General features: G+C 40.8%; 1 protein-coding gene and 1 long non-coding RNA gene across 6 annotated transcripts in view; one reads left to right on the forward strand and one right to left on the reverse strand.

Annotated features, from left to right (window-relative positions):
* The window catches only part of DAAM2 (dishevelled associated activator of morphogenesis 2), a 204,090-nt gene that overhangs the window by 121,293 nt on the left and 55,186 nt on the right, over positions 1 to 27,611 (reverse strand). For all 5 annotated transcript variants that reach the window (XM_042022915.1, XM_042022918.1, XM_042022914.1 and 2 more), the window contains one exon: positions 555 to 757. In XM_042022915.1, coding sequence (XP_041878849.1) covers positions 555 to 728 — 174 coding nt within the window. In that variant the 5' untranslated portion in view covers positions 729 to 757. The remainder of the gene's footprint in view (positions 1 to 554; positions 758 to 27,611) is intronic.
* Positions 668 to 27,205, forward strand: LOC121662100. Its single transcript, XR_006015184.1, has 3 exons — positions 668 to 759; positions 13,060 to 13,068; positions 27,194 to 27,205. It is a non-coding gene; the product is annotated as an uncharacterized LOC121662100 (long non-coding RNA).

The following is a 27,611-nucleotide window of genomic DNA, read 5'->3' on the forward strand; positions in this document are numbered from 1 at the left end:
CTGAAATAATTCCTTCTCTTCCTGTTTATGGCTGTTGCTGCAACAGCACCACTTCATGGTTCAAAGACAGCTATGTGATGAAACATAATTAGCATGGTCACCTGATTCTTATACCTCACCAGCAGAATACTACTCATCAACAAAACCAAATAGTCCTTATTTTATATGTCTGCAAACCCTAAGATTTTGCACTGTATTATATTATATAGCAGATTTATGCCAAAGTTGTAAACAAGAAATTGACTGTCAGCTCTCTCTAGACAACTTGAGAGGTCTCTTCTAATATGCCCAATCCTACACCTGGAGAATTGCCTAGTGCTATAGGAATAAATAAGCACATTTAAACATTTTTTTGTATTTATACCCAGTGCCACTATCAAGTGGTTTTTTGCCACCTTTCTCCTACTAAGTAACCAGTCATACAAGAATGAAAAGGGTTTTTTAAAAGCTTCAATAGAAGCTCTCTAATAAATCCCTTAAGTCCCCTTACTCCTCCTTTAAAGGGAAGAGTTCATCCACTTTGTAAATATATCGATCTGTCAGCAGAAACTTACCACAAGTTCGGCGAATCTGGCATTGAGCTCTTCTGCTGGTGGGATTGGGACAGAAAACTCAAGGAATTGGAGGGGGTTATTGTCCTTGAGGTTGATTTCAGGGAGGTCGCTACCTCCAAAGCAACAAAGAAACCCCAACGCGTGACGATTCCTCTTCCGGGGGGCCATGATCATGGTGTATGATGCTATCTTCTGATCATGTTCTGTAGGAAAAAAACCAAAACAAAACCAACAGACATTAGATGATAAACAAGACTGTTGAATCTGTGCAGCTCTGTGCAGTTACAATGGCTGTCACTGGAGTAACAGCTGGAAGAGGACAGAAGGATCTGATACCCAAAAGAGCAAAATAAACACTCAAGCTCGAGAAGGTAGCTAGGCCTTCATATGGTATAAACATGTTCTTCCATGGCAGTGTAGAATCACTTCACCCAGTTTTTCTGAAAAGGTTTTACAAACTCAGTGGGGAATTTCCCAGCAGGTAGATTTATCAGCAGTACTCAGTAGCCAAGACTGAATGCTACCATGGAATGCTGGTATTGGCTTTTCTCTCACTACTACAATAAAGGAAAGAAACTATCAGAAGGAAAAAAGCATGTATGGGAGAATTTACCCCAAACATGTGGAAGAATCTTCCAAAGGTATCCCGTTGGACCAAAATTTAAAAAACAATGAAACAATGAAGCAGACATCAATTTTCCACCACTGCAGAGCCAGACCACCAAACATTCACTTATTCCTTCATGGCCAGGACTATCACAGTAGGACCATTTTGTCCATCCCATTTTCAAACACACATAACTAGTTTGGGCTGCTTTGTGTATTCAGGGAAGAAACAGCACAGTGCTAATGCATGCTTTCGGATTTACATTTGAGCTGCCAGATCCCATCTTGACAGGACCCAGGCTTGAGGGGCTTTGGTATCAGGAGTATAAAGGGAGGCAAAAGGAGGCCTGAAGGAGAAGCTGGGAAGTGACTGAATTCAGTACCACACAACACCGTTTGTGCGCGGCCCATCCAAACAGGAAGTCTCCTGCCAGCAGTTTGAAAGGAGGGATCTGTGCAGTGCACAGAGAGCCACATATTTTGCCCTTTTAAGGGACTTGTTGTTTGACAGCTCAGGGGCTTATTTGTTTTATATTTTTAAGGACTTCACTTTTTCACTTAATCTGCAGAATAAGCCATATCCTTAGACAGTAAATAATTAAAGCTTGTTGTGAAGCCAGTCTCCCTGGGCATAGGGCAGGGGAGCAGGAGGGAGGTGGCAGGTGAACCAAACCACAGGATGCTGGATGCTGTATCAGCAGCAACACAGCTGAGCTTTGTCATCAGAGCAGCTGCTGCCCTAACCTGCCCCACAATGCTTTGGTCTGTTTGCTTGCCAGAACAAGGCTGCTTTGAGCTTTCATAGAGACTGAGTAGCTGTGCAAGGAAAAGCACCTTCGGGACAGCAGTTGCATAGTGGGACTTCACATACAGAGCACAGCTAGAAGGTCTCCAGGGACGTTTTGTGCAGAAATTGGCATGCCCACTGAAGAAAAACCTAAGCAACAAACAACAAAAAAAATGCACAGACCATCCAAACCTCCACCCTTATGGCACCATGTGCTTGGCAGGAATCACCTGCCCTATTCTGTGCTGGGCTTAATTTATCTAGCACATTCTCTTATGTACTGGAGGGGCATCAGCTGCAACTCTCACGTAGCTGAAAGGAAACCAAGCTGGTAAAAAATACTGTCTTCTGGCATGCCCACTTTGCTTTGCTCTCTATGCCAGCTCTGCAAGGGGTGGTACATCCCAGCAGGATTCACCAGGGCAGGATGTTGCTGGCTTCAAAAGCCCATTCATAAAAACATCGGCTTCTCACTAGGAGATGCCAAAGGTCAACTTAAAACTGAACTGGTCTTTGACACAGCTTCAGTCAGCAAAACCAAAATGCTCTCAAATCTATCACAATGAAGTGCATGGCAATTTCTGTTTCCTCTCAGTAGTGGACACTTAAGAGATTCAGTTGCTAAAAGATTTCACAAGAGAGCCTCGGAAGTTAAACTTGTACACTACAGACCATCTTCTCAAGTGTTATTACTCCAAGTGCAATGCCCTCCCTTTACGGCAATCCGGTCATGACTGAGATTAGAACCAATTACTTTGACAAAACTTTCCTTTGGAAGGAACTCAGTTCAGTGAGACAAACCTGATTTACGTACAATACAAATACATTTGCATCAACTCAGTTGTAACCAAGCTCTGGCCCACTGTCTAAAGGCTTCCCCACCAACCATCAAAGGACCAGCATTCTCTAGGGCATGGACAATGAACGCTCCTTGGAAAAACTGGCTGAGCCACTGAAGTGATAGGACCATAACATTTTCCTTTATGAGCTCAGATCAAGACTTTGATAAACTTCGCCAAAAGAGGTACCTTACCAGGAAATGAGTACTATGTGAATGGATGTGAAGCTCAGCATTTTCTACAGGGTGAGTACTGCCCTGGTCTGGCTACCACAGGTTGTCCTGCACTGAAATTTCATGACTTGGCTTTCATCTTAAGCAGGTTAATCTAAGGGGTTGTCGGTCTCCAGGCTTTCTTCATCCATAATGCTGAGAAACACACAAGCTAATGTTTCTTACTGTGATTTTTTTTTACAGAATCTGCAGTTCCTTGGGATCCACACTTGTGAAACTCAAGGCTACTTAGTTTTTACTACTCTGCAAAAGCGTGCAGAGCTCACATGAACAGTAAGCTCGCTTTCGCAAAGCATCATTCCATCGTACAACTTGTACCCTTAACACTGGCAATTTCCAGATCCCTCTATAGGCAGCAGGCAAGAAATTCATACTAACATAGATGGGTAAAATAACACTTCTGTATTGCTTCAATACTGTAATTGTGTGCGTAGGTGAGGTGTCTAGATGCTGTCAAAATAAGAGCAAATGAGGACTGTTACACAGGAATCCAGCACAGGTATTTTAGAATTGAATCACTGAATGAATGAATGAGTGAGTGAATGAGTTAATGAATGAATGAAATTTCTAAGTTGGAGCACTGTCTCTCTAAAGATTAAGCCTGCCAGTTAAGTAGATGTCCTTCAGAATCCTGTAAGTTGCATGGTTTATGCTATTTAATAACTAATTAAAACTTGATTTTTGTTGGTGATCAAAAAAATAAACATTTTCTAATTATCTCCAAGTTAATAAAATTTTTCTTTCCTTTCTCTCTCCTTTGCCTTTCTTTTGTCAAGAATCAAATCTGGGAAAAATGTGCTTACAAATAATGAGGAGGGTGGGAGACAACAAAGAAAATGAAGAAAAGAGCAACATTCATTTTTCTGAGTGGTAATTGATAGCAAAGCTGACTTAAAAATTTATGAAAACAACAAAAGGTAGGGGGTTTTCTTCTAATATCTAAGCTCTATTGCCTCTCAACTTCTGGCAAGTAAAAATGAAACATGTGCAATTATGTATTTCTATATATACACTCCCGGTGAGAATCAATAGGAAATCTCTCTCTGGAGAGAATCCCACTATTACACATAACTCCCTCCCACAGCTCTTCTCAGTTCTACTGTTTTGCCCTTTTGCACAACACAAACAAGTTGTTGTCATTTCAACAGCTAACCACACACCCGCTCCTCATAGCAATCCCTCTTCTGCTCCCCAGCCCCATCTGTGGTTCGGCTCAGGTCAGGAGTCACAGCCTGGAACTTTGCCCAAGGTCTAATTATAACAACGTCCTCTTCCTCTGACAGGGCGTACGTGTTCATTTCTAAACCATTTGGCCCAGTGACCAAACATAATTTAGCTAATGCAATTTTTCCAAGCCTTATCAGAAGTTTTAGCCACATGGGATCAGACCCATGCTAACTGCCCACGAGGTTCCTCTTTCAATTGCTTTCTAAATTGCTTTGTTAAGTCTCGCTCTTCTCTTCATTCTCATCTCAGAGACTGTCATTTTCATGCCAACATACACTAAACAGTAAGACACATGAAACAACTGCTCTGCCAGCAGCTCTCCTGTGCAAGAGAGCTGATTATTGTAGTTTTTATCTCACTGTTCTGTCCTTCAACGCACTTAGCAGCCGGAGCATAACTGTAACTAAAATAGAGAAAACTACTTTTGTATCACCACCTTTGGAAAAAGGGAAGAAAGAGAACTCAGTGGGTCAACTAAACACACACAGTCATGCAACACCAGTTCACAACATAAGGAAGCATTAATGGTAAACACTTTCAGAGGTGAATCTTCACTGATTGTCAACAGACACACAATATCAGTGGATGTAGTCACAGCTCTCACCTGAATGGGATGCATGGGACTAAATGTATGATGAAGAATCACTGCCCACACTATCTTATGCTAACAGGAAAGGAAACGAAGTCAATAATTTGCATTTCCCTGTAAGTTATCTATCTTTCTCTGTGGCAGGATAAAACATGTAATGTGTGATCACTGATGTAGAAAGAAATCTGAATTCAGACTGGTTTAGAATATAAACTAACTCACCCACAGCCCCCAAATCCAAGTTAAAACTCTATATTATTCAACTATTAAATAATAAACCATGAGAACTTCCTGGTATTAAAACAGCTCCCTACATCGTCACTTATTGATGATGAAATGAAGAAAAGAAGCACCATGCTCAAAACTGTCTGAATATACACACTGGATACAGAGAAAGAGCTTTCTACTGATCCTATGCTCAGTTCCCTGGACCACGTTGCTTCTTCAGTACACAGACAGTGGAATGATGATCTTCGTGGCATGTTCCATTACCATGGGAATTTTCCATGGCTGTCACATGTAATGTGACAGATGTCAGGTGCACTATATGGCAATTGCTGCATGGGGGATGGGGAAAGGAAGCAGACAAACAATCCATTTGTTGCATGTTTAATAGTAACCCAGCTCCTTTGGTTTGGATTTGTCACCGTACTAAGGAGCCTCCTGGTCTCCAGCTCACAAAACAGCAATTAAAAAAACATTTAAAACCCACAAAGTTAAAACCTTGTTTTTCAGGGAAGGTAAGGCTTCTTGAAGATCACACCTGCCTGCTATGTTGGACAGGAAGGCATCGGACCCAAAACAGATCAACACATCACTGGAAGTGATCTGGAAACAAGCAGGGTCCTGTGCAGCAGTGGCTACTCAATGCCAATTAGCCATGGCCCACACTTAACAGTTCCACCACAGGAGAGAGGGCAGGTCAAATCATGCTGTGCATTTTGAAGCCAGTTCACAGATTTTTCTTTCCACAACACATCAAAACAAGAGTGCAGAGCTCTTGGTATTTATGAGGACTTTGCAAGACAGTCCAGGAAGTCACATCTGGTTTGTTTTACACACCTGCCCATTAAAACTGAGATGGTTGATAATTTCAAAGCATTCCACAGACCTAAAGATTGTCTGTTATTACATACATAGTATTATATACATTCATATTTATTTAATTTTTATTCATTTATTTGCCTCAGAAATAAGTTCTGAGATACGAGAAAAGGCAAGAACTATTTGAAGGCTGTCAGGTGTAACTATATCTATGAACTTACTTACTGCAACGTGTCTGTCAAAAATCTCTTTACTTTAATACTTTAAGGATGCTCAGGATGTGCTGGGTGACTAATGACCACTAATGCTAGTCTGCTAATGCCCACAAATCCACTACATCTCACCTGATACCAACTTATCAACACCCAACAACAACAAAAAGCTACAGAACTGTAAGAGACTTCTCTTCTGAAATTCTAATTTGTAACACTTTCTCTGTCTTCACCTAAGAATGAGGGAAAAAATAACTCTACAGAAAAATTAACTAACAAAACCAAAAACCAAACAAAAGAAAACAGGAAAAAATATGCCTGCAGGTTCCTTGTGTTCCTCCTAATCATTAATCTATCTAAATTGTATTCATAGGAAAAAAAATTAAAAATAACAAAATACAAGATTCAAAATACAAAGTGAAAAGAGCAACAAAGCAGTTAAAGTCAGTGTCATGAATCTGGCTAGTAATAGTTAAATGCTTCTTTATACCTTTTTTCCACCCCTTAATGAAGTACAGATTAATAATTTTCTACACTTAACTGAGCTGACCCAATAATCCATTCACTGTTTTACTTGCTAAGAAGTTTTTTGTTTGTTTGTTTGTTTGTTTGCAAATGCATTAGTTTCGTATGACTTCACACAGAAAAGGGAACAGTCAAAACTAATCCATCCTCCTAGACACCAAATGCTGAGTCTTAATTACATCCTTGCATCTCATTTATACACAAGTAATGTATGGATCTTTAACATTTCTAAATGGCTATGAGATCACCACAGCTTAGACTGCAAACAAAACAAGTAAAATTCACACCTTAACTGTTAATCCAAGGTAAGCATGTTCTTCATCTCCTCAGTGTCTGATTGTACCACAAATTTGCATCCTAATTTGTCAATTCCACACTTAGGCATGCTTGCCAGCAATTCAAACCACCATGGTGGTGGAATGAACAGGATTGCACACTGCGTAAATATAATCACCCTTTCTGGTTTGAGTAGAGTCGTCTGGAGTCCTGTCCTTCTCTCCCTGCCCCCCTCAATGTTACTTCTTGGTTCTCTGGTGTTGCAGCACTGCAGTCTCAGTAGCATTTACAGATACCCTCCCTTTCCTTCTCAGTCAGAAAGTCACTGCTACCAAGATCAATTATCTTGCCTTCTTCACCATGACCCACATTTGTTGTGTTCATATATGTCACAAAAGATTACCCATTCCCTTCTATTAAGAAAAGAAAGGTGCTCCTTTGTAGTCTTAGTTCTCCCTTTCCTTCTTTTCTACCAGTTTTATTTTTATTCTCTAGTTTTTCACTGTTTCATTGCAAGATCTCCTTTTTTTCCATGACAACTCTTAGAATTGAAATGGCTTCCTGTAGCCACTTCCTATGCCTCACACTATAAAACCTTTTTTTTTTAAAGCAGATATTGAAGAGAAAAATACTTCTTAAGAGACACCTACTGCATGACACAAGCTGCAAAGACTGTGCCACACTTTGTTTATGTTTTATTTTTGTTGTATTTTACTTTATTGTCCTAGCTGTGCCACTGAGGTTGTAGGTTCTTCAGTGCAGGGTCTTACTCACCTGCTTAAACCAGTCATTTTACAGTGCCAAACAGACTGTGATACTATACAAACAGAAATAAAAGAAGTAGGCCAGCAAAAAGGTAATCACCTGGCTAGAATCTGGCCAGGACACAACAGGTTCACCCCCCAGTAATGATGCTGCTGTAGAGACAGCATTTAGCAGTGTCCATGAATCAAGCATGGATAAATTTGTCCTTTATGAAATAATGGAATTTATTCAGTGATTTCCTCCACCACAACATTAGCTTCACTACATGGGTTGGTTTATTATGTCACTGCTCATCAAATTGCTGAGGCTGTAAGAGCCAATGGGAAATACACTGCATAAAAAAAATACGAAAAAAATCTCACAAACCCCACAGATGGCACCCCAAAACCCAGTTCTGACTAAGGATAAGACCATGCAGCAGCAAGTACTTTCAAACAGTCTCTACAATTCCCAGATTCTACTTTTGAAATAATTCAGATCCTAAAAATATTATTTTTAAGTCTTGACAAAATTATATTATAATTCTAGGGCCATGATTTCAGGACCAGGCTATAATCCTAGTTTGTGTGTGTGCTACTCAACAGAGTGGGTCTGAACTTCCTTTTCTAGAAGCTACAGATCTAGAGAGCAGAACCCAAGTTAGACTCTCAATTTTCTCTACTTCCTTTTGGTGATGGGTAGAATCCAGTGATGCAATTTCACAGAAAAAGTACCTTGGGAGTTGGAGCGCAAGATGAAGCCTTTATTCAATATAAGAAATCATAGACTGAATATTAAATAGATCATGGTAACATTGGTTAAGCAGACATACGAACTGACAGCCAGAACCAGCACGTCACTTCTTCAGCTTCAATGCAGAAGACGACTATTTTCCTCTACAGGAAGATGAAGTCTTGTGCCTTTTACAGGTCTTACGGTATGAAATATCTTTAAAATCATTGTATGACACTGACTAATCAGTAATGTCTGTCAGTTCTATCCATAAGACCAGGTCCCAAGGGTGAAACATCCATACCCCAGAGCAACATTTTTGATCACCTCAGGAAAAAAGCCAAGGATTGAGTGATCTGTAGAACTAGGTATCCCACTCTATCCTCTATGCCATAAGATCAGGAATACTAGTAAAGCAGATTAGTACTTTAGGTTAGTACTAAAGCTGGGTCTAGGAACTTAAAATCTCTCCAATATTTCTATTGGAAGAGTGGGGTTTAGTTACAAAGGAAGTCAATCCAGAATTTCCCAGTAGCTCTAATAACTGCCATGTTCAGAAGAATGAACACACAAAACCCTATTACTAAGAGCGTCCCTGTCTTGTTTGAGTCATTGTAATTTTTCCATTCTGTCATTGCCCAATTATTTCCAGACATGATGTAACTATTTTGCCAAGGGATTTGGGAGTCAAAATGTTACCGTTGTTGTCATCGTTATCCTGGGTGCTTGAATTTTCCAGACAAAATAAGCAGCTGAGGGCATTAGAGTGCCTCTACTGAGAGAGAAATACTCTGTAAGAACTGCCAGGGCGGTCCAAGAAAAACAACAAATGGTAAAGGTCCAGTTACACCCCCCCAAACTCCTGCTTATTTCCCTGTGAAATGCTGTTTTCTTATTCACACAATTAGTAGAATAAAATTTCATCTGTTGTCTGATGTCATCATAGCATAAAAAAGATTGATTTCCATTCTAACACTCTGATCAGGGCCACTATGGGACATTAAAATTCAACTTGACTGGAAATATGCTTTGATTATAACCACTGGAAACTAACCACAGATGTAGGTGTACAAGTGCTGTCTTCACTATTGATAGGTAAATCAATTACCTGCACTGGTAAAATTTTCCTAAACTTCACACTCTGGAAAAAGCAATTGTCTTTACAGCAAATGGGTATAAATGGGAAAAAACTCAACAGAGAGACCATTTGGACTTTTACCTGTTTTTTGTGGATGGCACTGAATCTCTTCAAAACTAATGTTGATCAATGCCACCTGGGAAAGCCAGGTTCCAGGCTGCAGAGCTGCCACTTTCCTGCTTAGTGGCCCAGCCAAAGCACAGTGTGCTTCTACATGTCCCTTCAAACCCATACATAAAAAAAAAAAATGATGGCTCTCAGTTCAGTTCTATAGACTGAAGAGCGACCGATGTGGACAAGAGTTAAAAGCCTTCTTTCGTGATTCACTAGTGGAATAAACAGCCACTAGATGCATTCACTAAGGGAACAGGTCTCAGGGTTTTTATGCTCACTCCATCTTGGAGATGGTTCCTATTGGCCAAGACACAGACAGAATCAAAATGTCATTGATTTTAAATACCTATTTTTTTAAAGTACTCAGATTGCAGAGTTGTCAATTTGGCACCATAAATAAATTCCTTGTAGAAAACCAAGTTAAGAAAAGGTCATATACGGCATTTTATTCCAGCATTTTTATTTTTGTTCAACATTCTGACCAGGGATACTCTGGGTTCAATGCCCTGAAACCTCAACATTACGCAAGTAGGTTTGAACTCCAAGCCAGAAGCTTGGTGAAACTGCTGAACTTTTAACCTAACAAGTCTTCATGAAGAATGGATATTTGGAAAGAGTTTTGCTCAAAGATTTTGTGTTGTTTCTGTGTGTATTTTTAAGTGTCATCCAGCTAAAATATATTTTCTGGCTGCTGCAGTATTTTCAGGAGGAGATTTTACACCAGCACTGAAGGCTGGTTTCAGAGCCGTGACGTACTGCTTTAGGTTTTGGGGCTGTTGAGTGTTTCATTGCATTAAAGTGAACAAGGCCTCCTCCATATTTTGGTCAAATTTTACAGATCTGATGCTTTGAGTGACACAGGTAGTGATCAGTTATTAGAGTCTGAAAAGAAAGCAGTACCTAAAACCAGCCACCTTCTTTGCATGGTCAGTGGGTGCTCTGGCCAAAAGCATTATGTAGAAAAGAGTGCAGTAAAAGGAGGGACAGGGAGACCCACCTAAAAAGCACAAATGTGAGGTTCTTCTCTACAAAGCCATGCCAATCCATGTGGTCTAGAGCACTTGGTACACAAGGGTGTGGTGCCTGTGCCGATTGCCAACACTCCCTCCTGCCATCCTTGAACTGCCAATAGCTAGTTCTAGTCTCCCAGATTCTCATGGAAAGAGGTCATGTCCACATCAAGGCCCTTTAAGGCTCATAATTAAGAAAATTTTAAGTTCTGAAGCATATCTAGGGAAGACTTCCTAGAATTGTAACTGACCTTTAACACACTGTCCTTTCCCAAGGATAGGGCATTTTTAAATGTATGCTCAGATACCCGAAGAAAACTGTGGAGAAGCTCCACCAAATGTTCAGGTAGTCATCTCCAGACTTCTAAGTGTCTACAAGTCAACAGCCTGCCTGAAAATACAGCAAGTTCTTTCAGCTTCTGAGCCCAACCTGCTTGTAGCTTGTTGGCAAAGCTTGGAGCACGCTCCACAAAAAAACAGATTGCAGTATAAAATTTCCTCAGCTCCCACCACAGCTGCACACAACTGGAAAAAAACCTCTAAAAATCCAACAAAACAACCAACCCTGCTTCTAAACCACCACTTGATCTGGATTCATAGTCCTCAGACATGATTCAAAATGAAGGCCCATTGTATACAAATAGAAGAGAAATCTACCCTCTATGAGAGAAGGAACATGTTTATCCCCTGAGGGCCGCAAATGTTATTGTGTCCAGTGATGCATATCTTTGCAGAACACGTACCAATATCACTGCTTGTTGTCTCTAATTTTGTACAGCACTGACATATTTGATAGGTTGTACAGGGTTTTATCCGAATCATCACCTGATGCAGGTTTTTTTGCCTCACCCTTTGGAAAGGGTGTATTTAAAACTTACTTAAATCAATCATTTTTGCTCATTTTATAGCTTAAATTTATGGATGAAATACATACAAATAAAGACAGTAAGCAGTCATACATTGGCTTGTAAAAGTTGAAATCTTGACTCTGCTGCCCTGGTCATATGCAAGAACATGTCCCACTGCAAGAAAGGCTGAAATTGCTGTTATCCCCATTTTCTACTAACTGAACAAGAGCCACAGCCAACCAGTACCAAAATCTTTCCAGTAACAAGAAGCAGCAGCACTTGCCCCTTCGCCTGCGCAGAAACCCATCTGAACAAGGAAACAAACTCAATTTTCATAAAACCTTTGCCAGCAAAATAAGAGGGAACTGCAAAATGTCAGAAGCTCTGAAACATCAAGACAAACTATATATTTGGTCTGGGTGGCAAATCCAAGAAGAAAAGCTTTATATGTAACCCAACAATTTGCACATAAGCTGACAGCCTATCACTAAATTTTAACTATTGGCTGTTGGACCAGTAAATGCAAGATGAAAATGGCACTAATACCATGGAATCCTCATGTTTTACTTCCTCCCCTTCTCCCAGTCATTCATATTACAAGCAAAGGGTCTCTCACACTACAGTAGTGAATGCTTAAAACAGACAAAATTGTACAGAGAAGTGTATCCATCTCCAAATCTCTGAAAAGATAAACCAGCAGATGTATAAAGCAAACACTGAGTCCATATCAATGAGATACTCTTCTGGGTGAACTCTTCCCTAGTGCTTGTTCTGTCCATACCCTAATGTCAAACACAGCCTGTAAGAAGCATGGCTACTGCCCAGGAAATGCTCTTACTGCTGGGTTTACAGTGTCATCAGCTATTAATCACAAAAAGCTCCACTGGGATAATCCAGAATTAAACAAATTAAGAAATGCATGTCTAGAGAGGGGAGTTGGTGTGGGAAGTAATTTTAAGGAACATTGTTTTGTTTGCAAGAATAAAAACAGTTCTTTAGACAGGAGTGAGTCCACAAGGTCTTACACTATCCTGTTCATGCTGAGATCTCAAACACAGCATTTGTTTTTTTCTCCATTTTTAGGAGGTCATGCATGATAAGGAAACAATTCATCTCCTACAGGGCCTACTAATAGCAGCATTAACTCTCAATTCCCACAGCACATTTCACATCCATATCAATATTGTGGGACACATTTCCTGTATCTACCAGAATACTCCTACAGTAAGAGTTCACCTCCAGTTAAATTGCAATATTCTGATGACATGGTGAACACTTCACAATCATCAGATCCCAGCACGTGACCACCAAGTCATCCATTTCCCTGAAAGCTGTTCATAGTAGAAGTGCCCTTTAAAGAGTGATTTTCATAGCACCTCAGAAACCTCCGTGTGAAAGAGGATGTCCAAATGAAAACAAAACAAAACCCCAAACCCCACTTTAATGCTGTGACTTGACCTAGAGGAGGAGTTCTATCTTGTTCATTTGATGGAGAGAAACCAACACTTAGAGTATCTTGGAAATGAGCTCTCTCTATACCTTCTAACCGACGCTCCGGACCAAAAAAAGCATTTCTCTAAGTTGGAGGGAGTGCCTCTAAGGACCAAAATTTGAGCTTGAGTTACTAAATAACTGAAGAGAGGGGAAACCACTTATCAGGGGATATAGAGCAAAAGGCAAGAGGAAAGATCAGCTTTCTAGCTGGAAGGATGCTGTGCTCTGTGGGTGTACTATAGCAAGTTGCATGCTGTGGAAGGACCTTGGTGTGGAGGTAATGCCAGTGGGTCAACGAGCCAACAGTTCAGTCAAGAAAATAAATTTATGTCTTTGTACTCGGTTCTTCAAATATTTAGGCTGAGGTTACTCCAGAGGAAATCTCTTTCTTTTTTTATCAGATACTAAGGGGTTTATATTGCATAAAACAAAGTATTTCAGACATTTCTTTGCTAGGGAATCCCCCAAAAATCATATTTATGCAGGCAAAGTCAGCAGAAATAGAAAGAAAAAGGTAAAAAAAAAGAAAAAAGAGAAGCATTTTATCCTTCTCTTCAGAAGGACTTTCAAAGGCATACTCAAAAATCTGTCCATCCTATCAAGGCAGTAATTTCATCTTATCAAGGCAGTAAAAAGGGTGAATATACTATTCAAATTAGGTTATGGAGACTTCACAAGAGCCTTTCATTCCTCAGATGAGTGAAGAACATACACTCCCCTATATAATTTCCTCTTCATGGGTGTAACAGATTCCTGTTAATTCTGATGGAAACACATAACCTCGTAGAACAAGAGATCGACTCTTCCAAGCAGAACTCAGACTCAGTTAATTTCTGGTGAAATGGCTCTTACTGAAATTGTGCCAGACAGGCACCTGAGATTTATTTTTTTTTAGCCTCCCAAAATATTTTTTCTCCTCCAAAGGCCTTTTGAGTTGAATTTAGCAAAGTCAATCCGAAGCATCCAGAGCATCTAAATCATCATTTCCTGACTCCTGAGGAATGTATTCCAAGTCATATACAAACTTCAACAGGGGCCAGTTTTTAACTTTAGTCCTAACTCTGAAAGTCTCCTGACTAGAGATTCAGAAAAGCAATGTATTCGATATGTCAGTAGTAGTTTTATGTTTCAGCTGTACTTCCATGTTTTCCCTTAAATTTTCCTTACCCAGGAGTACTTCTCCATGCTCTGTGTAACAGCTCAACTAGTTTGCCCCAAATTAGAAGGAGAATGAGACCAGGCTGGTCACTCCTTCTGGCACCACTAAGCAGAAGCTGCTCTAGAGATGTGCTCAGTCAAAGCTTTTCTCTCTTGGCCCTGAGCAGAGCTTCTGCACCTGCACCAGCCAGTGCCAGAGTGCAGAGTTGAGCATCATGGACTGCTCTGCAACAACCTTCAGCTCCCTGCATTCTGCACTGCCACCACCACCGCCAGCAAAGACCTAGATGTGGGTTTCCAGCCTATCACAGAGCAGCAGCAGATAAGCAGCACCGGCTCTGGAGAGGATAACTAACACAAGACACATAGGAGAAAACAGTCTTTCCTCCCCCTCCATGAAGGGAAGGGTTGTTGGGATATGTCACTGTTCTGAATGCCTCTTAGTTGGCTTCAAAGAAACCAACAGTTATTTATGTTATTTTCTTCCTTCTATTCATAGATTGTCTTCACTAGCTATAGCTTTGGTTCTCAGCTGCCTATCACTTCTGAGACAACCCCATGGAAGTAAGATAATGCCAGCACACTAACATACAGGAGCTGCTCAACAGCCTTATCAGATGTTTAGCATCAGCCATCCACAAACAATACGCAGGCATTCCTAACCCAAGGCACTCTCAGACTACTGGTGAATAGTTAAACAATGTCCTCCCATTCTACTGGTTGATTGAGGTCTCACAAGTAACTCATGAATAACCATGTTAAAAATAGATAGCACTATTGGATAGTAGAACATATACTTTATCTTCAACTATCGAAATATGAGTCAAAATTCTAAGCTTCTTCCACTCTTTTGGTAACATATCCCTAGTTTTCAGTACAAGGCATTTCTTCACAGTAAATGCACTCAGGCTTTCAAAACCAAACACACACCACCCCCAATGCAGTTCTAAAAGAGTCAAATACACAATTTCCATGCAAGTCTTCCTCTTTCAAACCTCACTGACTGCCATTGTAGCAAAATTTTCCACCTTAGTTCAAGCTCTCTGTCCCTTCTAAATAAAGCAACTCAGAAATATTCAGTTAGAAGAAATTCTCTCCCACTAGTTTTATTAGAACATTGAGAACACAGGTTTCTGCAACACTTATTTCCTATCTTCTTCTGGCCAAGGAAGCACTTCAGTAAGCAGATTTAAAGATAGAGGGCCTAAAACAAAGCTTTATTATAGTTCATATATATATATATATATATATATATTTCTCTCACTTAGTTGTTCTCGTTCCCACCATCAGGCAGACCCAAAAGCCCACAATGTTTTGAGAAACACACCAAAAGTAGCTCGGGATGTAAGTATGAAAACATGTACAGCAAGTTTATTTTATGCTGGTCTGTTTCATGGCTCTCCTCCAGCATTTTGGATGCACAACCCCACTAGGGTCACAGTGCTAAAATTTTCCTTAAACAAGTCCATCTCAAAGGTCCAGGCCTCTTTTTTCCTTTCCACACCACCTGCATCTCAGCACTCCTTAAAGAAAATAGAATTTATCCAGTGCAGAAAAGAATAATGATGTGTATGTACATCCCTCTCTACTGAATCCTCTCCTGCTTGGCCGTTTTCCACCTTCCTTCATCAGTGCAGTTTCCCAAGTACTCCCAAGTGGGGAGGGGATCTATGCAAGGCTGCTAAGGTGACTAACTGCTTTAGCTCATAAGATCCAAAAGTTGGTGGGATTGAAACTTGAGAGTTTTGAAACAAGTTCAGCAGAATAGCTGGAGCATCTTGGAGTCCTCAAAGCCTGAGTTAGATGAGACAAAGGTCAGGGTTCTTTCAAGTATTACATCCCCCACAGAGCCCCATCTCACAAGGCTCCAATGCTTCAATCCATGTTTTTCCATTAACAGGACATTAAAATCCCAAACAACACATTTTATTCTGTCCATGTCTGAAAGGTATCAAAATTTACAAGTCCACATTCTTTTACCAGGTAGTAGAAGCCAACCTCTATGAAATACATGGAAGAAATGGGGCTGGGGGAGGGAAGAGGAAGGTTGAAGGGAAGATAAATAATTAAAACATTGCCTTCAGCCTCACTGAAGGAAATTTATGTGTCTGTCCTTCTCAAAAAACAGTGCTTCTTTCACACACTTATAGAGAGTTTTTTCTTTGCAAACACTCCAAAACTAAAACCAAACAACTTCCAAATTAACAGTAAGGATCTGACAAGCTTTCTTTAAGATGGCAGGTTTTCTTTAAGAGGCAAACCAAACAACTCTTGGAGCAGGGTAGCAGCTGGGTGAGCCATGACCCAGTTTTCATTCAGAAGCAGATAAAACGAGCTCTGAGCAAATGGTAGAGGGAAAAAAAAAAGGAGAGGAAGAAACAGAAAGTGCGAAGCAACCAGTCAAAATATCCCCTTTTAGAAAAAGATGAAGTTGCCATCTGCAAGAGGGATTAAAGGGGACACTTAGAACCAATGTGTACTACCAAGAATCCCTTTGAAGGAAGACCCAACTTCCTGGCCCCAGAAGCCACACGCTGAAAACTTTCATATGGTCAAAAGCCAAGAGACACACACCACACACCTTGTGAAGCTGAGGAAAGGGAAAGCACTAGGAAGTGGTTTGCAGTCTAGATGTAACAATACATACTCATGACTCCTGCTGCTCCTTTCGAGATAAGGCTGGGCCAGGCAGGTAGCCAGCTCTTAAGAAAATGCTGCAATACCAATCTCAGTAGTTGAAAGGAGCCTCTCAAGAGTGTCTGATCGAGTCTCCTTGCTCAAGCAGGGTGCTAGGGCAAATTGCTAGGGACCAGTGTTCAGACACCCCCACAGAAAAAAAGTTCCCTGTGTTCAGATGGAGCTTCCAGGGCTTCGATTTATGCTCATTGCCTCATTCTGTCACTGGGCACCGCTGAAAAGAGTCCACATTTCTGAAGCAAAGAGTGAAATTTCTCAAAAGGCCTCTTACCAGATAAGCCCTCTTACCAACATTTACAGCTCTGTATAATTGTTTCGGGAATTTATCCCTGTGTACAGATCTAGACTGCGTGCATGACAACAGAATATTGCAGAAATTCTCTCTTGTGCCAATGTCTGCTAATGACAGACACGAACAAGCTGCAGAACAAAGAACCATGCATAGAAGAGATGTGTTAAAAATAAAAATACCAGCACATTTTCCCATAGGCAAACTCATTATATGTTCTCACAGCACAAAAATTCACAGACAGGGTGTCAGTCAGCCAAAAAAGAGACTCCTCATATCTGTAGAAGGTCTTCACAAATTGTTACTGCACTGCCCCATCCTTTCTCAAAGTGAAATATTAATGACAGCACAATTTTGTCATTAACATTAAAAGTTGTGAATCTCCAAACAATTTAATAGAAGTAGAAGCAGCCTTAAAGCAAAGCTCTTGACTGGTAACACTTATCAAACTACTGTTTCCCAGTTCTAGTCCTATCCACAACATAGACCCTGTCTCTGCATTAGCACAGGCAGTGGCAGTGACAAACACAGTGGACTTGTACACCTACTGGTTCCCATACCAGGTAAGGTAATAGCCATTGCTGTTGCACCGGCCTGCTTCAAGACATTCCTTGGACATTCTAGTCTACAATCTTATTACTCCCCTACTTGAGAATAAATCTTTGTAACTGGTGATGATCCAAGCAAAACAAAAAAAAAAATTCTTCTGTTTGATTTGAATTCTCCAGAAGCTTAGGGCTTTACAGAATTTTTCCCTTTGTATGTCTCAGCTGCTTCCAATGAAGTCAGCGGATGTTTGACCACTGATTTCTGTGGGAATGGCATGGGATTTTAGCCACAGCAGGACTGCTAACCACTACCACCTAGTATTTGCCCTTCAGAAGCTTTTCAGAGCAACTCCTTAGAAAGTAGTTGAATTCAATTTTTTGCAAGCAAAGCCCCAGGAAACCCCTTTTTCAGAGGTCAAGCCCTGTTCCCTGAGGCCTTGGTGCAAGCTGTCTTGGCAGGACTTCTCCTGAGCCTGTTGTGTGGAAGATAAGGAATTTGAATGATTTCCTGCTCTGCAGCATATAGCTCCCCAAACATCTGACAGTTTATGTCCCAGGGACTGTCTCCACAGAAACCTGGCTAGAGAAGCCATGATGCTGAAAGTAAGAATTATCCAGTAGCCAGCAGCTCATCTTCCCTCTTTCACACTCCCCATCCTGAACTACTTTCCAATGACATTCTCTTGCCTGTGGCTCTCCCAAAGCACACCAGGTACTACACACCTCCTCCCAGTCAGGTCTGAAGGAAAGGTTATTAACTCCCACAGTGATCCACCAGTGCTACAGATAAAGCTGCTTCCCATGGCATCCTGAAATCAAACACACTCTCCTGTTCAACAAAATATCATGTGCCAAGTGAGAGTACACTTGGAGCTGACTTGCCACCCTCCTGCACTGCACACATTATCTATCAGATAAGCCTCCAGCAGAGTCCTTGCGTGAGGTCTTTTTCACACTGTTTCAAAATCAGAAGGGTTTCCCCTCAAGACACCTTGATTTTTATCTCAGAAGTCTGAAAAACCCAGGGGAAAACCAAAAGAAACCCTTACATTTTGGGTTCTCCTAAACTGGAACTGTGTGCAACCCTACACCAGAAAAACAACGCAGCCCCCAAGGACTATGAGCCAGGTGTTCTCTCTCTTCAGGCACTCTTTACCATACAGCTGCTTGGTCTCTTCAGGACACTCACCTGCTAGACTATACCCAGGAGATGCTGTGAGTGAGAGTACTTCCAGCAAAATTGCCCAATATCCGTTGGGGCCAGGCCTATCACATGCAGTAGCTGGGCTTATCCAGCCACGTCCAAGTTTCACAGATTTACTCTTTGAGGATTAAGAAGAATTTAGTACAACAGTTCTAAAGGCTGGCCTGCAGTGATGCCTGCAAAGACAGCTAGCCTGACCTCTTCAAGAAGTTTGTGGTCCTCCAAGGCATTCATTCAAAATGGGGATTAATTGAAAAGAACATCTCAATTAGTTGGTACTTTTTCCGTTCAACTGTATGCCATAAAACAAACATTTTACTGTTTAGAGGACATGCAGGAAATCCTTTTCCTAAATGCACTTATCAGTCTGCTCTGCAGCCTAGCACTCTTCACCACTGTTGCTTGCAAAAAGAGAATTATACATACAATCTGCAAACTTCACTTGCCCTTTGTGCACAAGACATACATGAATTTCAATAATTAGAATTTAAAGAAACTTTGTCTCTTGCCTCAAGAACAGATTTTCACAAAATTATTTATTTTTATTTTTATGTATTATTTATTGTCACAGCTTTCATTTCAATGAAAAACAGGAAGCAAATATCCAGAATAGTGCAGCTTACTGAACAGACCTGGTTAAAAGGAAAAAGAATTGTCTTGAAAAAGAAAAAAGGAGTAATTTTGAAAGCAAGTGCAAGCTATTCTAGTGTTAGGGATGCCTTTTGAGGTATTTTTTTAAAGAAAAGTAAAAACAAAGACATTTCCATTTTCACCAATATTTTCCCCTTCTACTGAACAAAAAAAAAAATTAATACAATAAAGAAAAGAATTTAGAAAGAATCTATCAACATTGATTGCATAGCATTCAACAGCATAAAAAAACGAGAAAGAAACAGTAACAAATAAATACATCTTTCTGGCATGATTTATCACATATTTTGAAATATCCAGCTCTCATAAGAATGTGGAAACATTCAGGAAAATCTGTGTTTTCTTCAAAATTTGGCAATTCTGAGAACAGACGTGTTCAATGAGAAAATCCCAGTGGAAAAAATTTGCATGAGACATACTGAGCTCTTTTGAAAGTCTAACCACCGGTCTCAGTAAAGGAGGTGAACACTTCCTAAGATCTAGTCTGCCTTTTGAGAACAGTTGCTCAAACAGCGAAGTCCTCTCCAACACCTGTAGGCTACCACCAGCCACAGTTCTTCAGCAGCAGCCATAACTGAGCTGCTAGTTTGGCCAAGGACATGGAAGTTCTTTACCCCTGAGCTGTGTCCTCCACTCTGAACACGTAGCACAGCACACAGCAGGAGACAGAGTAAACAAGACCCATTGGGCTCATTGCCTTGTACCACAACATACAAGTGGGAAATTAAAAGCAAATCTCTCTCTCCCTGAAATAACATGGGGAGCAACTCAGTAGCCAAGGATCCTTTCTTTCACTGAGCAGTTTTGAATGCTGCAGTGCTTGGGGAGAAAAAAAATAAAACAATGTAAATACAAATACAAATGAATGCTCTAGATCAGTGATTGCCAAAGAGATGGCAGAGCAGGAATGTACAGTTGTGTCCACAAACTGATATGCTGCTTTTAAGACCTGCTCAGACTTTATCACTTTTCAAATCCCATTTCAGGAGAACAAACAAAACAAAAAAGAGAAACATCCCACAACTTTAAGATGTGTGTGGGAAGTACTGCAGAATGGTAGCAAAGTGATAACCATGCAGCACTAAGGAGATAAAAGCAACACAAGAGGATATTTCTGTATGTTAGCTGGGCAACAAGTGAATACAGGCTGGAAGCACGAAGGATGTGAAAGGCGACAGTGTAAAACCCTGGCCTCAGATTTATTTGGCTTCCATTGGCCTCAGTGAGACTTACACTCACCAATCTGATAAAAAAAATCTTATGAACTATAAAGCTGAAAGGGTTGTACCAATCAGCTAGTCTGACCTCATGCATAGCACAAGCCACAAGATTGCTATAAATTAATTCCTGCCTGAAGTAGAATGTAACTTTTCAGTAGGAATCTCATTTGATTTAAAGATTTCCAGCAGTAGAAAATCTACCACAACTCTCAGTAAACTGCCTCTCACTTTAGAAATTGTTTCATCTGCCAAGTTTCAATTCCCAGAGTTTGGGCCCTGACTTACTTTTTCTAGATTGAAAACGCTATCACCAAATGTTCTCTGTATAGCTAATTATAAATAGTGATCAACAAGTCACCTTTTAAGCACCTCTATAAATAATTACAGGATAAGCTTTTGAGTCTCATCCATCTATACCTGGGATTAATCAACGTGAAATTCCGTAATGTTCCATTTATGACCACTGCAGCAGTCTGTCACATATACAATGGTCACTTGAAATACAGTTCATTCTTGGATCAAAGGAGTTAGTCAAGTTTAAAATGAAGTTATTTCTCATGGCAACCTGGCAGGATACAAAGATATCACAATACAGGTATGAAGAAGATGATGGTATGCTTAAGATCATTCAGCAAGTACATGGCAGAGCCCAGAGTAATGCCAGTTAACTCAGATTTTAAATCTTCATCCTTGCTCACAATGCCATCTTCCTGCACAGCACAAGACAGAAAACTATTCTAAAAACAAAACAAAAAAACACATCCTGGAATCTCTCCAGATTTGGAGCAAGGCTTTTGAGCTATTTGCATGCAACTGAAAGCAATATAGAAAAAAATCCTGGTATCTGCATAATAATATCCTTCCTGATAACTTTGAGGCAGAGAAAACATACCAAGAAAATGAAACTCATAGGCCTGCACCCACAGTAGGCCCATTCACAGATTCTTGTTCTTTTGCATCTTCAGAGGTGCTTGGCAAGACCAGTTCCAGCAGCCTACCAAGGCTCTACTATCAATTTGATTTCTAAGAACTAAGTAGTCAACAAAAAAAAAAGTCTGTCTCACAAATTCCAGTTTGCTAATGTAAACATCATAAAAAAACCACAACAACTTTAAAAACAAAATATTTGAAAGTCAGTTTCCCTTCTTTACTAGCTGCCAAGAGCAGAGTTCAGGGCTCCGTGCTTCTTGAGTTGATGAAACCATTAACACCTACAGCAGCGTCAGGAATGTTAGTCTGCCCTCAGGACTTGGTAAGTAATAAGAAACTGGTGTCAGTTTCACATTTAAAAACCCATTCCAAGTAATAAATTTCCAATTTCTGATCCGGATGGAAGCCCAGCCCAAACAGCATAGCAGAGTCTCAAAGCACTTCACTACAAAGGTATCAACACTGGCAACTGTGCCAGCAAGATGCTCATTAAAACAGTCGGAAGATAACTAGCATAAAAATATGCCTTGCTGCAAAATGCATCCAGAATAGTGTGTGGAGAGTTATGACAAAAAAAACCCCAGTGAACAACACTCACAGCACAGAAAACTTGGGTGTCTCTTTAGTCAGTCCTTTTGCTGCTGCAGTCGCCAGACCAAGACTTACGGAGACCTTGTGTGGCAACACCAGGCAGCCAGTCTGGAAGTCAGAGAGCCAGCATGAATTACAGGGTCTGTATGCATTTAGCAAGTTCAATAAAGAACTCCCTTTATGTTCATTACAACACAGTTCTGTCTTCGCTGCTACAAGGGGTGCAACAGAGGAGGCATTAGCAGCTGGTCCTTGCAAGAGTCAAAGTCTTCTAAAAGGATGAAAGTGGGGTGCAACCCTCTTTCCAGCAATGTGAGTCTCAACTGCCTCACATGGTGATAGCTTTGTTGTGGCTCCTCTTCCTCTTCCCCAAACACAGCTCAGCAGGCACCACCCTACACAAGTTGTGTGTGCCCATTTCCATTTCATGGGGGAGGGAGCCACGACTGGAGTTCAATACCCGTTCATTTATTTGGGTCTGCCTAAGAGAAGCACAGCCAACTTTCTAGTGCATTAAACCACTTAAACCAACATTTCCCTGACTGTGCTATTTCCCATCCATGCCCTCTGGGCTCTAGGGCTGGAGCAAGAGATGTAACATGGCCACCTCTCTTCTACTTTCCTGTTCCTCAGGTGAATTCACCATTCCATAATAAGGTACAGAGGAAAATAAATCCCACAATGATAACCTGCCATTTATTCTGTATCTATTTCAAGCTGAAGGCAAACTCTCTTTCATCCCATTAGTATGGGATGCACAGAGCATCCTAACATGCCAAATGTCCTGAAAGTTTCTGCATATTTTGATGCACTTGATACTACTGCTATATTTTGTTCCTCCCTACAAACATATGTCAAATCCCCTTCCTGAAAACACCTCCTCTGACATGTGGTCCCATGCACTGCTGGTGCCATATGCCAATCATCCCCTAAAATTCACTTCCTTGTGTCCTACCAATAGCCCATTAGGCCAGGATTCTCAGTGATTTCCAGTCCCTTGAATTAGCATCCAACGATGTCCTGTTTACATTTCAGGGCTGTGGTAGAAATAAACACCATAATGTCAGGACATTCCATCAGCAGGATTCCAGCATAACCATGCTGGGCTGTGACCAGGATGCTGAACCAAGTATGGTCTGACTTTTTACTTTATCTTATTTCCTTTTCCTTATACTTCCATTACCTACCAGAGGACGCCTTCTAGTGAGACAGTCCCTGCAAGCAGTGAACACACTGGAAGGATCTTTACAATTGTTAAGTTGCTAAAAAAGGAATTAAACAGTAAGGAAACAAACACAACAAGCAGGGAAGGGGTACTGGATCACAGAAAAGGATTTTATTTTTTTGTCAAACAGAAGTTCAAAGTAACATAATCATCCCTCTATCTCCCAGATGATGAAATTGAGACGTGGACAAGGCAAAGCCTTTTCCTGGTTAGATGGTTGCAAGGACTAAATTCTGCTGTCAACTATGGTAGCAGTAAAACCAAAGACTCAAAACTAATTAATTTCAATTATTCTTAATTATATTTCACCTACTTAAGTAGCAATACTTGAATAATCAGAGGAGACATCGCAAATGCATCTGCTATTAAACCTTAGCCAAGAGACACTTATTTCTAAGTAGGTTATAAAATTTCCAGACTAGAAAACAGCCTATTAGCAAAACGGCTGTCCTGTGGTATGATTAAAAGCTCTCTACTTCTCACCCCAGCAGTGTACAAACAAATGCTGTCCTCTCCATTCCAATTAGAAAATCAAATGTAAATATTATGAAGAAGGATCTCTCAAGACACACATACTGGATGACTACCAAGGACAGGCTGAATGCTTTGAAAGCAACGTTTTCTATGATGTACCAGATCTCTCAGAATCAGAGAAAATAAAGAAGGGAAAGATATACCAAGCCTGTATACTCTATTTGTCCCAGTATAAAAAAACTCTGCTGAATAATATTTCGTTGAAGTGTCAGTTCAATCTAGATTTCAAGTGTTGCCATTTTATGCAGAGTAGAGTTACTGTTTAGGTACTGATTCTTGGGGGAATATAACTGGAAACCAGAAGATTGTGCTGTTGGAATGAATGCTTGCTCTTTGGGATTGAATTAGCATGGAAATGGCTCCCTAACACTTGCGTAAGATTCTCATCTTCAAGTCGAAACCCTGGCCAGAGCTGTCTTTAAGACAGTTTTGTACAATGCTTTAGTCCCACAGATACCTTATTTACTAATACTGATAGCCCTGAAGACTATTTGGAAACTCCAGAAAGTGTGCTGAGAGCTGCAGTCTACTGCCTAAATAAAGAAAGGGAGATAAGACCCATGTTCCAGGCTTGCCATGATCTCCTTCCACACTTCTAGGTATCACTTCTTAGCCACCATTCATCAAGTGGACCAAACCTGACAAATACGTCAGTACTACAATGACAGCTTTGAGAATCTACCTCAGGTCCCACTGCTGCGAAGAAGATTTTCTGTTCTGTGAAATTTGTTCCAGAAGAATTATGTGGAAGCCTAAGCCTCACCACATTTAGACCATGATGCAAGACTCACGTCTTTGTCCAAAGCATAGCGTGAACTGCAGACTCAGAACCTCCTGGCACTTTTCCATGAGCTGTATTTTTCTTTCTCCCTGTCCCCGAAGTTTACAAGCACATTGTTGGAGGCAGGTAGAGAGTTCTGGTACTTTTGCTCCCCCCATTTGGGAAGCTGTTGATTTAAACCATGTGCACACAGTGAAATCTCGACAAGGACATTATAAATGCATGTAATGATGTGACGGCTGCTGGCGATCAATGCAAAAAAAAGAGAGGGAGGAGGGGTTTACTGGGTCTTGGGCCATCTCCTAATGGACAAACTTCCACATCACAAAACCAAGCACTGCAGCTGCCACAAATCACATCAGTCAGCCCCCTCCCCAGAACAGCAAGGCAGCAAATGGACAGACACTGACCGAGCTGCTGTCTCCTAACGAGGTTCCACAGGACTCTGGAGGCACTGGCAAGACAGGCTGTGAGCAAATTTGATGTATATTGCCCACGCTTTGCCTGCCACTTTAGCATCTTTAACAAATACTACACTAACTTTAAAAATAATCAGTGGGCCCAAGTTAAAAATAAATTGCAAGTTGGCTTCCATGAGAAAGCAACTGAGCCAATACCATTTATAGTAATTCGACGTGTCACTGAATAGCATCATTTTTATAAATACACTGAAAGCCGGACATGAAATAACTGGTTAACAGCTCCCTAATCACAAGGGCTTCCTCTGCTACACATTTTTCCTATTTATCCAATGGCTTCTGTTTTATATCTAGTTTGCTAATGGAAAGAGGGGCAGGGGGAGGGGGGGAAATTGGCCTTAAACTGATCCAGCAGATGCACAGAGCTGGGGCCTCAAACACTGGCTTCTTTTCTGCAGCCACCAAAGGGCGGTGGGGGAGAGACATTTCAGCAAAATTCTTTCTCTGCAGTAACTACCACAGAAACACATTTCCCTCTGTTTGTAGCCACTCAAAATAACTGCAGCCCAAATGCCAGAAGAATATTTTGTGCTCCCTGCATTTAGACGAGAAAGAAATGGGAAAATTCTAAAGAAAGTTCCTAGTATGGTGGTCTCAAAACAGCAGTTAAAGGCTTCCAGAAAAGTACACTCTCATAAAGAAAGCAAAACAATCTGGCCCAAAAATATCTGTTATTTAATGATCCTAAAGTGTTTTACAACCATGCATAGGAAATACATCATTTTATAAGACTGTTCATCTTCTAGGCCATGCAAACCATTCAGAATTTTAGAACAACTCTCTGAACCAAATTTCTTACCAGTGCCAAGAATGCCTTTGCAAGCATGACTGTGTGCAGCACAAGCAGCTATCATCATTTATGCATGTACTAAAATAATTAAACAAAATTTCCTCAGGTATGTTGATTTCTGTCTGCACTGCTTAAAGTTAGGATGCACACTGAAGCCTGTGTACTTTCATAGTGACCACCCTGCCTTGTGTTACCAAATGGATGGCAGGACTCCTCACACTGGCTTAAGACCATAAGGCCAGGAAAAAGGTGAGGGATTCACCATCTACTCAAAACTGCACCTACCTTGGCTCCGTCCACTTTAACTTTAAGGTGCTTGATAAATACTTTAATTTAAAAAATGTTTTTAATCTACAAAGGTGGACGAGGGGGGCACTATACATGCATGCAGAATGTGATTGCAAAAGTTGTCAAAACTCAGGTCAGTAGCAGAGGCAAGAAGCAAACACCTGCCTTGTGTTCTGTACCCATGAGGCCCTTAGCTCCAGTGAATAAAGTTTCACTGCATCCCCTATTTCTGTACTGCAGTATTAGCCCCAGAAACAGGCATGCAAATCTCCTAACCAACCTAAGTCTCTTGACATCAAAACTATGCTTATGTTACTTGCATGTCCTTGCAGTCCCCCATCAGCCTCTAAAGGGACAGTTTTCTCTGTTGTGATGACTTATTTCCTAATCAATTGTCAATAGATTGTCTATCCAGAGCAGAAGGAAAGACAGTGGTGACAAAGATGGGAAGGCTAACGGCACTGAAATAATCTTTTGTACTCACTCCAGTGTGGGCAGGCTCTGGTCTCTAACCTGTATTTCTCATTGCTTAGGGTAGCCTGTGCTTAGTGCACTTCCAGGTGGGGGTGAAAGGCATTTCTCTTTGTGAATAAGTGAATTTGGGAAAAACTTAATAATGTATCAGTAGGAACTTAGTGCTGAAGATCAGATGCAAAAAACAAACTTTATTCACATGGTAAGTTTGATCCTGACTTTATGATGCAGGCCATTTATGGCTAAGTTTCATAACTCCCCCATGAGGTGTCCTGACACAATAGGAAACAACAGAACTAGCTACAGCTTTAGAAGTGACTGACAGCAACACATGACCTTTGCCACCAGTAGAGTAGACAAAGGAGAAAGAAAAGCAAGAAGCAACTTTCAGTGTAACCATGGACACGTGAGCTAGGGACACCATGAGATCTGTTCCTTCTTCCCCCCGTGTCTCTTGGTCTTTCACCACTTGCAGTCAGGACATAGTGTTCACAGGAATAACCCAGCAGGTTTAATTCTATAATAAACAATGCAGTACTTCCAAGAGAGTTCCTCTCCTCTAGTTAAAGGCTGAGGGGAAAAACATTACCTGAAGTGGTTAGTATTGCTAGTCCAAGTGCAGATGCCCTGCCTCGTGCCGGACAAAGTCAGAGAAGATGACGGCCCACAGATAATGCCTTGACGTGCTGAGTGGGATTACAAACCAAGGCCTGCACTTTGTATGAAAAAGCAGTGAGCAGACTGCCAAGACCCCTCTCTAAATACATTTCAAAGTGGGTT

This window comes from Corvus kubaryi, unplaced genomic scaffold (assembly GCF_017639235.1).
Source record: "Corvus kubaryi isolate FWS band 111438036 unplaced genomic scaffold, C.kubaryi_AGA036_p1.0 37232, whole genome shotgun sequence".
Classification (NCBI taxonomy): domain Eukaryota; kingdom Metazoa; phylum Chordata; class Aves; order Passeriformes; family Corvidae; genus Corvus; species Corvus kubaryi.